The 13,564-nt window shown below is 40.6% G+C and overlaps 1 protein-coding gene across 4 annotated transcripts; it reads right to left on the bottom strand.

Moving 5' to 3' along the window:
- Positions 1-131: 131 nt before the first annotated feature.
- On the bottom strand, positions 132-13,552 carry sfi1 (SFI1 centrin binding protein). Of its 4 annotated transcripts, none has more exons than XM_061783442.1 (31): positions 13,428-13,513; positions 12,782-13,003; positions 12,634-12,705; positions 12,407-12,517; positions 12,241-12,335; positions 12,040-12,157; positions 11,815-11,965; positions 10,839-10,995; positions 10,607-10,768; positions 10,450-10,520; positions 10,279-10,371; positions 9,141-9,238; positions 8,980-9,046; positions 8,379-8,509; positions 8,201-8,282; positions 7,914-8,077; positions 7,525-7,597; positions 7,281-7,376; positions 6,835-6,909; positions 6,640-6,735; positions 6,469-6,565; positions 5,778-5,899; positions 4,627-4,701; positions 4,325-4,537; positions 2,254-2,414; positions 2,098-2,178; positions 1,207-1,327; positions 1,055-1,124; positions 880-991; positions 694-793; positions 132-611 (listed from the first exon to the last, which is right to left on the bottom strand). In XM_061783442.1, the coding sequence occupies exons 2-31, from the start codon at positions 12,940-12,942 to the stop codon at positions 468-470; spliced, it is 3,369 nt and encodes a 1,122-aa protein (XP_061639426.1). In that variant the 5' UTR covers positions 12,943-13,003; positions 13,428-13,513; the 3' UTR covers positions 132-467. The 4 variants fall into 4 exon arrangements, with proteins under 4 accessions (XP_061639426.1, XP_061639425.1, XP_061639428.1 ...); XM_061783441.1 differs by lacking the exon at positions 13,428-13,513 and adding an exon at positions 13,086-13,200; XM_061783444.1 differs by lacking the exon at positions 12,782-13,003 and having other exon boundaries at positions 13,428-13,552.
- Between the last annotated feature and the right edge of the window lie 12 nt (positions 13,553-13,564).

The following is a 13,564-nucleotide window of genomic DNA, read 5'->3' as shown; positions in this document are numbered from 1 at the left end:
AATCTACTGAAGGAAATTCTACGTCATGAATGAAATATATTTGTGTTTCAAAGAAATCTACTAAGAGATTTATTGATTTGGAGGGGAAAACAGAGGACGACACACATCATAAAATGGCTGTGACTCAGGACTGTAAATGTGCTTTTATTCATTGTCACATTTTGATGAGTAAGCAAAGAGATGACATTTTTGGCAAACCCTGAACAATTACAATGGGAAAGGGAGTGTTTTCTTTCTTTTTTGTAATTGATAGTCAAAAAAGTATTGCTGGCGTTTTCTTCATGTTTAAGATGTATATGATGAACTATATTGTACTTCACTGACTCTACAACACAGCTGGACGTTAAAAGGATGATTCCTGCACTGAATGACCAAATAATCAAATGTTCGTGGTACACTGTTAAGAAAAAGTGAATATAATGAATTGACCAAACTTTAACTTCCAATCATTGTGTGAAATGTTACGTTTACATCTGCACTTGTCGATAAAGAGAAGAAAATCCTGAGCAGTCGAGGACAGCTTGTAAATGTTGGAGCCTTTCTGAATGAAAACGCATTGTCAGCCTTCGTGTTCCCAGCTCACAGGACAATCTCTCGATGCGCTCCTCGAGCTGTCAACATGCAAATCATCAACTGAGTGGAATGTTTGGTCATTTTGTTTTTATTTCAATGTGTATAACAAGTCTTGTTTACCTCCTTGACCTGTTGACAAACTGCACTGGTATCCATTTCCTCATCTTTTCCACTGGTCTGCAGCCAACTCTGCAACACATCTTTCACTCTCTGCCAGAGCCTGAGCAGCCAAAAAGCTTCCAGTAAACGACCAAGTACAAGAATGCAAAAGAGCAAGGGGAGCACTTTTTTCGCACAAGCGCTCACCTGAGTTGCTTCCGGTCCTGCTGGAAGCTCCTCATGTCCTGCTGGATGCTCATTAGCTCACTTATCAGCGATGAAGCCGGCGACTCTCCACTTGGTTCCCTCGCGTGTACGTCTTGAAGAGGCACCACAATAAATGTTCATCCATCCTTTTTCTGATGAGTTAATGAGAATGTACCTGAAGGTGTTGATGAAAAATGTTCTGAACTGGGTCCCATTGTTGGGCTGAAGATGCTGCCACGTCCCAACTTGGACACAAATAACGAATAGAAGGTTGATGGCTCGGTGGCGAATTCATGTAGACGTCACAGTCTAAGTGGTGATTATTACCGGCACTTTGTTTTCTGTGCTCATGAAAGCAGTGGGAGGCAGTAGCACCTCACACTGTGTCTGAGGCGGGTCCGTGATGGAGACCGGAGTTTTCTGGGGTGACACATGACGCACGTCTCCGCTGAAAGGACACATTTTGGTGACAAGGACTGAAAGCTTCACTATTTAATCTAGTTACATTATACAGTTAAGTATTGTAGGCTCCAGCACGCCCGCGACCCTTGTGAGGATAAAGCGGTACAGAAAATGGATGGATGGAGGGATAGTTAAGTATTGTAGTGAACCACAACACGTGTATGTATTTGCATGTCTTGGCAGCGACCGCTCGGCTGGTTGCTTGCTCATCACCCAGAAATGCACTTCCAGCCGTGTGTGAAAGCTTACATTTACAAAGTCATCCCCCTTAAAATGGGCCTGAACAAAGCACAATTCTGGTTTTGAAATGCTTCGGATTTTCACCAAAAATAAATTCAAGTTATTTATTGCGTTGTAACTATCCTGCTAATGTACATAGATTATTAACAGTGGTGAGCAGTTTCTTCTCTGCTGCCCAAAACACTATCAGGAGTACTCAACTGCATTTACTACTTAAATTATATTATTTGTTCCAAGAAATTGTATTTATTTATTCTCAAACATCTGCTCTCTTCATTGCGTGCTTCCACATTACGTTTTTGTGTTGTATTGATGGAGTGGTGAATTAAGTTGGGTAAGTCCCCACTGAAGTCCGAGGAACCAAAATTCACAGCCTGCCACTGAATACTATGTACATATACAGTACAGTAGTAAAGCCCATTCAATTGCAATAGTAAATATAACTAAACTTAAGAGATTTACATTTAAAACATTTTAATATCTGATGAAAAAAAATCAAAATGAAATATGTCCTACCCATCATATGGTAATACTTTCGGAGAGGGCTCAAACAGTTCCTCGCAGCGTCGAGGCTGGCGTCGCATTAAGGGACGGATTCTCGGAGGGAAAATGCAACATTCTATTATATATTTGACAATATTCAAAACCTGCTAAGGGCTGTTATGCACTCACAGCTCACTGTCGTCTCCGTCACGTTCCCCTGAGTCAGATAGAGAATCAGGTTTCAAATCAGGATAACAGAAGGTCACCGTCTTTTTTGGTGGCTTGCAAAGGGCCCGCTGCTTCCACCTCATTGCACAACACTTCACCACCTTCTGAATGTGTAGCTTTTGCTACAGAAAAGAAGCAGACTGATTGAAATGAGCATATTTAGTTGAAGAAAACAAACATGAACATACAGTGGGAGGAAAAAGTTAATTTTTGTCTAAATTGGTCGTAAAATGTGGTCTGATCTTCATCTAAATCACTAGAATAAACAGTCTGCTTAAACTAATACCACACAAACAATTATATGTATTTATAGTCATTCATTCATCTTCCGTTACGCATATCCTCACAAGGGTCGCAGGCGTGCTGGAGCCTATCCGAGCTATCTTCGGGTGAGAGGCGGGGTATACCCTGAACTGGTCGCCAGCCAATCGCAGGGCACATATCAACAAACAACCATTCGCACTCACATTCACACCTACGGGCAATTTAGAGTCTTCAATCAACCTACCACGCATGTTTTGGACATGTGGGAAGAAACCAGAGTGCCCGGAGAAAACCCACGCAGGCACGGGGAGAACGTGCGAAGTCCACACAGGCGGGGCCGGGATTTGAACCCCGGTCCTCAGAACTGTGAGGCAGATGTGCTAACCAGTCGGTCACCGTGCCGCCTGTATTTATATTTTTATTGAAAATAACATACACATTCACAGGACAGGAAAGCAAAATAGTAAGTGAACCTCTAGACTGTGGCTTTTCCTGGTGTGAGCCAACCTGGGGTCCAATCAATAAGGAAAGAATGGAGATGTAGCTTAAAGCTTATGTGGCCACTAGAAAATACACACCAGTTTAGAAATGTCTCTTGTCACGAAGCATTGCCTGGTGTGTACTATGCCTCGCTCAAAAGAGCTTTCAGAAGATAAACGATTAAGAATTGTTCACTTGTACAAAGCTCTAAAAGGTTACAAAAGTATCTCTAAATGTCTTGATATTCATCACTCCATAAATGGAGAAAGTTCAGCACTGTTGCTTTTCTTACAATGTGTGGACGTCCTATAAGGATGACTGAAAGAGTACAGTGAAGAATGCTCAATGAAAGAACCGTAGAGTGTCAGCTCAAGACTTACAGAATTCACTAGCACACACACAACATTTCTGTTGACAATTTACGATTTGCAAAACATTAAACAAGAATGGAGTTCATGGGAGAACATCGAAGGGAAAGCCGTTGCTGTCTAAAAAGAAATTGCTACACGCTTGAAGTTCACTGAAAAGCACTTGGATGTTCTACAGCACGACTGGCAAAATATTTTGTGAACAGATGAAACATACAATGCCATGTGTGAAGGAAAAATGGCACAGACACCAACATCAAAAACCTTATCCCAATTCTGAAGGATGGTGGAAGGACCATCATGGTATGGGTGTGCTTTGGTACCTCAGGGCCTGGCCAGCTTGCTATCAGTCAATGGAAAAATATATTCACAATTTATCAATATATTTTGCAGAAGAACTGTTCAATAGTTAAAGCTCAAAGGAGGATGGGTGTTGCAACAATGACAGTGATCCAAAACACAGAAGCAAATCAACAACAGAATGTCACCAGAAGAAGAAAATATGTGTTCTGGAGTGGCCCAGTCAAAGTCCTGGCCTCAATCCGATTGAGATGCTGTGGTATGACCTCAAGAGAGCTATTCACGCGAGACACTCAAGGAATCCTGCTTAACTGCAAGAGTTTTGTATAAAGAGGAATGATCCAAAATTCATCCTGATCGCTGTGTACGTCTGCTCTGCATCTACAAGATGAGGTAATTGATGCCAAAGGAGGGTCGACCAGTTATTAAATCCAAGAGGTCACCTACTTTTTCCTCCCTGTCCTGTAAACGTTTACATTATGCTGTATGAAAATATGAAAACATAATTGTTTGTGATAGTTCAAGCTGTTTGCTTATTGTTCTTGATTTAGATGAAGATCAGCGTACATTTTATGACCAAAATATGCATAAATGTAAGAAATTCTAAAGGGTTCACATACTTTTTCCTCCCACTGCAAACACGCTGGTTCTTCTTCTCGTTGCGTTCCAAGCTCTGGCAGGCTCCCCCTGATGTCATTCATGTCTTCGCCGTATGTCACGATGCATGTCGCGCCCGCACTCTGTGGACGGTCTTTAACCACCTGAGCAGCTTCCACCGCCTCGGTCCTCTTTCTGCGCTGCTCTGAGGCCCACAGCCTCCATGCATACAGCACCTTCAGCAGGTTTCCAAAAGACAGTCGGACAAGTCAAGCTGTCAACGCTAAGTTTTAAAGCGAGAAGAGAACAAGCAGGCACCTGATACCTTGGCTTGAAGAGTGAGGGCCCAATGCCAGAGTGCTTCCTCTGTCTGTTCGGACACCTTGAGTTTTGACTGGAGCTGTTGGCATGAGGAAAACTAAATGTGCGGGCTATTTAGCAATAGCATAACCTCCTTGACATTGGTAATTCTGACGACACTGTCAGAGAGGTATTGATTCAACAATATGCTTCTATGCGTCTTCACTGCACTGCAATTAAGACAGGGGTGGGCAGCCATTCGTGCTCAAGGGCCACATTTGATTTTTAAAACGGACAGATGGGCCAGGTCATTCGTAAATAAGGTTATGAAAAAAAGTTAAAATGTGTCCGTAAAAGTTTCTTTTACTAATAACATTCAAATTCATTGTAATGTTTTAATATAATAATTAATTGAATTATATTAATGAAACCAATTATCTGACGAAATAGTCCATTTACAATTTTTAAAATTTTATTATTTGCAATAAATTAATTAATCCATTGTTTAATTAGATATAGGGCTAAAAAAATAAAGGAATAAATATTTTTTAATGAACCAATTTCACGGGGGGTTGATGATTAATAAAATGAGTATTACAGGGCACGTGTTAATGTCAATACTCGGTGGCTGGGATTAAAGAACGGAGTGAGCCGTGACAAACAGCTCTTGTACTGGAACAAACTGGAAATGTGTACCAGCATACTCACTGTAAATGGAATGGGTTCTCAATTGCATCACCTGGATAAATTACATAAATACTGTATGCTTTAATAATAGGCTTGCTGTCTTAGTTTTGTGATAAAGTGACTGTTCCATAGGAAACAATGTAAAGGCAATTCATTTCTCACAAGCTCAAAGTTTCACTATCATGACATGAAACCGTCATTAACTCTACTGGCAATGCTGTAAGAAACATTTTAACGTTTGGGACTGTAGCAGTCGGAGTAAAAAAGTTAATTTTACTTTCACTGTACGTATGTGTAATATTAATAAGCTACTGTAATTAGTGTTTGGAAAGCAAACCTTCCTCCTCCAGAGTGCAAAGTAGGTCTGGTACATCTTCAGTCTCAGCAACAAGATTCCTTGTCGTTTCATCACCAGATTGTCATTAGACAATTTGACATCATAGGATTGTATTGTTTATTACAACGGTTGCAGGTAGCTGGGAAATCTACCTTATATTTGAGGCAGCTATGGTGATGCGTCTTCCATGCTCTCAGCACTTTACACAGCAGTTTGGAGTCGTAATGCTTCCGGGCTTTTTCGGGGCTTATTCGCTCCCTCTGCAGCAGCTCCACTGGTGATAAACAACAGTAATAAAGTAGTTGCTAATGCACCTATTTATGACAATATTTTTGATACATTTTAAAGTGTTGTATTTTAAATTCCAGTCATCATCGGGCTTGAAATAATACTGTGATTGCGCCACTGAAATGACATCTTTTGTTGTATTTAGTCAATCTTATGAGCGGTATCAACCTAAAGTGTTTTTAACAAATCTATCCATTTTCTATGATTAATCCTCATTCGGGTGGCGGGTGAGTTGGGGGCTAACCCATCTGACTTTGGGCAAGAGGTGCGGTACATTCAAACCCCGAACCTCAGAATGTTGCGGCTCATAATTGTAGGTTCCTCTTGACCTGCTGCTTTCTATTCAAAAATATTTAACGGTATAATATGATACAGCAAGTTACTAGAGAGAGACATTTGTGCTGGTCACGTGGACATTTTGACATTGCGTTCATTACAATTTTATCCATGTAACATTACTACTTAAATCTTGTCACATTTAAACTTTATTATCGTAATTTTTCTTTGTTTTCTTTTTCTGTGGGGCCCAAAAGCAGGTGTGTGCTTTATCCGTGCCTTGATTTAAAGAACTCTGAGGCCTGTTGAGTGCTTTTCTCTTCTGATGCGGGTCAGACACCGCATGCTTTGTTTCTTCTCTCCAGGCCAGGAACACCTGGTTTAATAGACACTTTTAGTAGAGTGTACCTTCCACGCCATAAAGTCATCCCTAAAGCACATCAAGCCCACCTTCAGCGACTGGATTTTGTCCACCTGAGCAGCTTCTAACGCCTCCATCTTCTTCCTGCGCTTCTTTATGACCCACAGACTCCACCCATATAGCACCTGCAGTGGGTTCCCCCCAAAAAACACATTAAGACAAGTGTCCTCCTGCTTCCTGCACTCAAGTTTAGGGCAAGAAGGGATGAAGCAGGTAGGCGATACCTTGGCTTGAAGAGTGAGGGCCCAATGCCAAAGTGCTCGTTCTGTCGGCTCAAACGTTTTGAGGCTGTACTGGAGCTTTTGGCAGAAAGAAAAAAAATCATTATGTGTTATACATACAGGAAACAAAATTAGGTACAGTACAGTACACTCAAATTAGATCCAATGCAAGAGCTAAATTGAAAACATGACCTTTGCAAAGCTGATCATGCTCAATTTTGATTGATGGGTATAAATTTGACAATCTGTAGTATGTGTATACAACTACACTGATGTAAAAATATTGTTAAATTAATAGCTCTTTGACAGTGCCGATTAAAACGGTACAATAGTATCTTTCTAAAAGCTGAATTTGGATACACCTCTTGTATTTGATCTCATTGTGTATATTGCCTTGACGCTGAAATTGATTCATTTTTATGTTAATGTTCTTTGTGTATTGCATGTACCTTCCAGGGCTCAAAGCTGTGCTTGTCAATTTTGTTTTCATGGCAACACTGAACCTGCTCAAGCCTGCTTTTTGTCAATTTCTGTCTCTGAACAAACTGAAACAAAGAACTTGTTTGTTACATGTGTTACCATTTCACCACAAGTATATCACTCGGCTCTGTATGAGCTGTTAAAAACAGAAATGGTTCTTTTCACACTACAGAAATGTAAGAAAATGTTGGAAAGAGTGTAAAAGACAAGCACCTTTTTCCACCTATCCAAAGCCCATCTGACACAGTAAAGATCGTCCTGACGACAAGCTTGCTGCTCATTGGTCCTGAAATACAATCATAATTTACAATAATTGTTATTTTAATTACAACAACAAACTGTTTGTATATCACTGATGCTTCAGCACCATATATTATTTAAACGGGGTATATACACAAATATTGTAACATGTACAGTATATAGTGTAGTTTATTATTATTATATGACTAGTATATATTTGCTCAATCAATCACAAATTCAAGTATTCATCATTCGGCCAGTATTGTTATAAACACATAAAACATAAACATAAAGAATAAATTGACAATGTGGCTTCAGGTAAGAAAGCGGTCATCCCTGCATTATAGTCTAGTTTGCCTCACCTGGCCTGTAACTCACTGGTGTCTTTCCGCTGCTCCAACGAGGTGTGAGGAAAATGCGGGTAATGATGTTCTGATGCCTGCTGCTTCTCCTGCAGCTGCTTTGTCCGTTTCCTCCATCGAGCCCAGGCTCTCTGCACGCGGCCTTGCTCTTCGTGAAGAATGGCCTGGGGAACACGTCGCTCGACATCAGCTGCAATGTTTGTTCTGTTCACACTAACAGGCTCAGTAAGTGTTGGCAGTTAATGCGATTTGAGTGGTTCACACAATTAAGAAAAGCGACAACATACTATTCGCAGCGACAGCATCTCATCCTTGTGTTTGTCTGACCGCTCCCGCCAGGTGCACAACACCCAAGTGCACAGGCGCTGCCTGAAGGGAAAGAGGGTGTCAAACGATTTTTTTGTTTTCCCAACTGGATTAATAGTGCGAGAACAACGCTAGTGAAGAGAGGGGATATGTACTCACTTATTATAGACATCTGCCTTGTCTCTCCTGTCTTTCTTCAGTCTTCTCTGCAGAATATATTTACACCAGGAATTGAAATAATGGGCCAAAAGGTGCTCATCAAACCAAACATCAGCACGCCACTCCAGCTCCTGCACAACAGCATACGAAAAGCCAATAAACTACTACTCGACAGAAGGCAGGAAGCAGACCAGCATCATTCCAATATCAAGCAGTAGTTGCCATGACTCTCCAGTTCCAAAGCTCCTTATAGATGAGCGACTGTCGCCCGAAAATGTAAGCTGTAAATTCTTGTCATGTTTTCTACTCAATATAGCATTTAAAGCTCAAATTTAAATGAGGCAAGTCACTGATCGTGTGGTGGTACATTCGGCTGACTTCATTACAGGCAGCGCGGGTTCAGTTCCCAATCAATGACGGTGTGAATGTGAGAGTGAATGATTGTCTGTCTCTACATGTGCCCTGCAACTGACTAGCAAACAGTCCAGGGCGTAGTCCGCCTTTTGTCCCAAGTCAGCTGTGACCCTGAACAGCATATGCGGTATAGAAAATAGACAGATTTGGATGAGGCATATTCTCCGATACGTGTATATCCAAATACCTGCATATGTCTTTGCTGTGCAAGTTTCTCACTCCAGTGGTCAAAACAGCGACTCAACAGGTGTGTCCTGTAAAGAGGAGGGGGAAAAAAACAATCAGCCATAAGTTAATTTGGGATGCTTACAGCAAATGCACATAAACAAAGAAAGACATTAAAAGCACCTGTAGTTGGTCAATACCATGTCTGTCAGGGCTTGGAAAGGTTTGTCGTCAGTCTCCTCCAGTCGCTCTTTCCACAGCCTCCAATGTTTATTTATGACCTATGTAAAAATACAATAACACAACATGTATTTAGCTCAGCGATGCCCAACCATGGCGCCATGACACACTTGTGTGCCATTAAAATAAAAAAAAAAATTTCATTTTTGTCTGAAAATTATAATGTATTAATTACAAATATATCTTTGTTCAACTACATATCGACAAGCAGAACAATAAAATGCTCTTCCATTAGATGGTGGAAGGTACAGTAAAACTGTGTATCCACCTGTTGCCATTAATACAACAGAATAAGTCATGGCTTTCTGCGAGTACCTCAGCTTTGAGTTCAATTTTAAACAGGCCCCGATTTCACACTAAGTGAGTCAATTTGTGAGTAAATCATCATTATTTTGGTATTTTGGGTGTTGGTGTACCTTCAGAGTTCTCTAACGTACAATGGATGCCTTGGTTCAATAAACATTGATAAACAGTGATTTAACTTATTATGCCCCTTGACAAAAATCTGATCATAGTAACTTCAGTTTTTTTATTGACAAACTAGAGGTATTAATTCATTAATATGAAACTGCTCTGCATCATTTTGGGAGGTATTTCTAATATTCATATTCAAATGCTGCATCCATCCATTTTCTGTATAGCTTGTTCTCACTAGGGTCGTGGATGGGACAGAACCTATCTCAGCTGACTTTGGGCAAAAGGTGTGTTCCAACCTAGACTGGTCACCAGCCAATCACAGGGCACTTGTAGACAAACAACCAATCAAACTCACATTTGCACCTATGGACAATTTAGAGTCTTCAATTAACTAAAGAGACATTTTCTTGGGACGTGTGAGGCAGCCATAGTCCCCAGAGAAAACCCACGCAAGCATGAGAAGAACATGCAAACTCCAAACAGGAAGGCCGGAGTCCAGATTCAAACACCCAGCCTCAGAACTGTGAGGCGGATGTGCTAAACACTTGTCCCCATGTCCCACACATGTTGCATGAGAAGGAAAAATAGTAGCTTATTATACTGTCTTACCTAATGGAGTGTCTGGTGAGTGTAGTTGAAATAGCACGGAGTGTCAATAACTTACAGTTCGGTAATGATGTTGAACTGCTGTGTTGTTGTTTAGCCGTTTAACTCTGTTCTGCGACACGTTCAAAGACAGACCCTTTAGTACTGCACGCTGCAAGAAGAACACAAGAGTCATCAGTACAGTACATATCACTACTCGATTACAATAGCTTCACTCTACGGATCTGACCTGCAGGCGATGGTGGTGGCGTTGACATGCCACCTGGCCTCTATCGGCTTTTTGTTTACGCCATGTCACATCTGCTGAGGAGCTCAAGAATCCAAAAGCACTGTACTGGTAGGTTGGAGTTTGCACGAAAGCTAATGCTAGGTTTAAAAGAGGATACACGCCTTCCAGCGTAGCAGGGCTTCGCGCTGAGATACCCGGCCTGTCAGTTGCCCTGTGGCTTGCAAACGCTCTTCCTTGCTCTGTTTGCGATGCCACTCGCTCCTCCACACTCTCCAGCTCAGCCTCATCAGGTGAAGACAGGCGACGTGCTTAGCTACAGCTGAATGACCGAGTGAGTGTAAGATGAGTGGCAAATCTATTAACAAAAACTACACTGTTTTACTGACAACCTTTTAAGGGTTTCTTGTGCTGCTGACAGGAGACAAAACTTTGCCACTCGTGCAATGATTTCTTTGTCACTGTGCTGCTTAAGTGAAGTGAAGCTTCAGATTGTTTCTCTATCTCGGAACAAGCAGCAGAGTGCAGCTCTTTCCACTGAAGAAATGCCTTTCTCAGAATATAGTAGAGCATATGTTAGCACACACAAGTATAAATAGTTAGGTCCAGAAGAATTTCAACAGGGAGGGTACATCATAATGGATGTGAAATAAAATGGCTTCCCTCCATAAAATGGCTGAAAATGCTATATTTATGTAAAATTCCTTACAGGGTAAATAAACCCATCATGTCCAAATTTTGTTACATTTTAAATGTGCATATCATCTTCATCACCTGTTGTTTGCTTAAATCTATGAAGTATTTATTCCTTAAAAAACAAAAAAAAAGTTAAGATTGCTTCTGCCTTTGTGTACTCACTTTTTTGTTTTGTTTTATTCCATTTTTAAGTCTCTTCACTCTCACGGGAGTGCCAATTTGTGAGTTTGTGATGTGTATTCACCAGTTCTGGCTTATTATGCTGCTTTATTTACAAAGAAAACCATACAGTTAATAAATATTCAGCAATGACAAACTACATAAGGTCGCTTTTGGGAGGAATCCTCGTATCTCTAGAATCACTATTATTCAGTAAATAATAAAAAAAGAACAACAACATAATTTTGCTTGAGCACCGCATTGTTCCAGTACTGTGGCGCCCCACTTACGTTGATTAATTATTCTGTTTAATTCTTATTTCACAAATGCAATATTAATCAGAGCACCATGTTTTGGACTGGTGCTGGCACATGCAATGTATTCTTGCTTTAAAAATTTGGGGGTTTAGTTTCCCTTTAAAGCTGAAAAACGACTCTTTAATCACATTTTTGCTGTTTTGTCTCAAATCCATTGTGGTGGTGTATAAAAGCAACAGCATACAAAACCAAATACATCTGGAGAAGCATGGCATGCAGAGAAATGGTGAATCTTCATCTTCACCCTGCTATGTAGATTCATTGCCCTGTGTGTCAAGGCTTGGTCCTCCATAGTGCAAATGTTTCGATGCTGTTGCAGCCTCATCTTCCACAAACGCCATAATGAACTGAAAGAACACAATGTGTTATTAAAAATCTAAACCCCACGTATGTATGCATCAGTAGCTCAACTTTTACATACAGAAGACTTGTGCGCCTGTGTTGCTCTTCAGCTAATTGACGTGCTCTGCTTTTCCGCCGACTCATTTGGATGAAAAGCTCCCACTTGTCCCAAATGTGACGCATACGTCGCCTATCATCTGGTGAACACCAACACAAGATGTTACATTTGAGAAAGGTCAACATTTAAAGATTCAACCTCTAAACGTTATCAAAAACATACCAAATTCTTGAGCTTTTTGGATTTTGCTCTTCTTTTCCATTTGCAGTGACATAAATGTTTGCCACCTTCTGAATGTCATGTAGAGCAGGTAATACCTTGAACAAAGACACGTCATTACAAGGTAAACCTGATTGATAAATCAAAAGTAAATGTCTTCGGCACTGACCTGTAATGATACTCTGCACGTACTGAAAGACTCCACCCCCTCCCAGATACCCAACACTCCTCTTTCCATCCCTGAAATGTTTTTCTCAGTAGCACACTGTCATAATGACACCTATACATTAAAAACAACAGAGCGCAGAAATTACATGAAAGCCGAATGGCCAAAATGTGTTACTTCTGATATGCAACTCTTTTCTACAGACTTAGATTAATATAATTAAATGTTACTTGGCTGCATGAGGAAGTTTTCGACCAAAGGTGTTCTGCGTCCATATTTTTAGGAACTTTCTTGCCAAGTGTCTGTAGAGGTTAAAAAGGTAAGACAGACACTATTAAATGACAAAGTACACCAACAGAAATAAAATAAATGTTGCACCTTATTCTCAGCTCCTTAATTCTTCCACATTTGTCCCAACTGTATCCAACAATATATGGAATATTTCTGCTTTGAACTGTACACGCTTTGGTATCAACACTAAATCTGACGCTGTGTAATGGGCGTCTTTGTAGATTCAACTTTCTCGATTTTTTTTCCATTATTACGAAGAAACCTCTCCATTCGATTGTAGTTCCGCGGCTCCTCGTTAGAACGAATAATCTGCAACGGAGACTATGGTAGTTATTTAACTGAAGAATTTTATGGTCAGTGTATCAAAATATACTCGCTCATCAATTTGTACCGTTTGGGTGACTACCGCGCATTTGTTTTTCCGTGTCACGTGACGACGAACGAAGGCCCTCGGTTGGTTTAATTATTTTCCTTGTCGGCGGCGATGTTTCGATCTTGACTGACTTCAGCACTAATGAAGCGCCGAGCGGTGACGCTTGTGAGCAAAGTTCACAAATCGAGCACACACCAAAGCTATAACTGGCTGTCCAAGTATATGCCTCATTACAATTCAAATATTTGCATATATTGTAGTAACGGTTTCACAAAATAATTTAGAATTTTTAAAAAATCATTATCATAAGTGACTTCATGCTGTAATATTAATTTTCCCAACGATAGCAAGTAAACTTACCGGACGAGTTGGAACTGTACAAAGGCACAAGGTGCACTGTGTCAGCTTTCTGAGGACCTTCTTAAAGCGGCGATCAGAGAAAATTTGCTGCTACGACTCGGGAAAGAGAGAACGTGTAGACAAGTATTTCATAGACA

This window comes from Phyllopteryx taeniolatus, chromosome 9, assembly GCF_024500385.1.
Source record: "Phyllopteryx taeniolatus isolate TA_2022b chromosome 9, UOR_Ptae_1.2, whole genome shotgun sequence".
In the NCBI taxonomy this organism is placed as follows: Eukaryota; Metazoa; Chordata; class Actinopteri; order Syngnathiformes; family Syngnathidae; genus Phyllopteryx; species Phyllopteryx taeniolatus.
The sequence above is the reverse complement of the archived record's forward strand: the minus strand, read 5'-3'. Positions and strand labels throughout refer to the sequence as shown.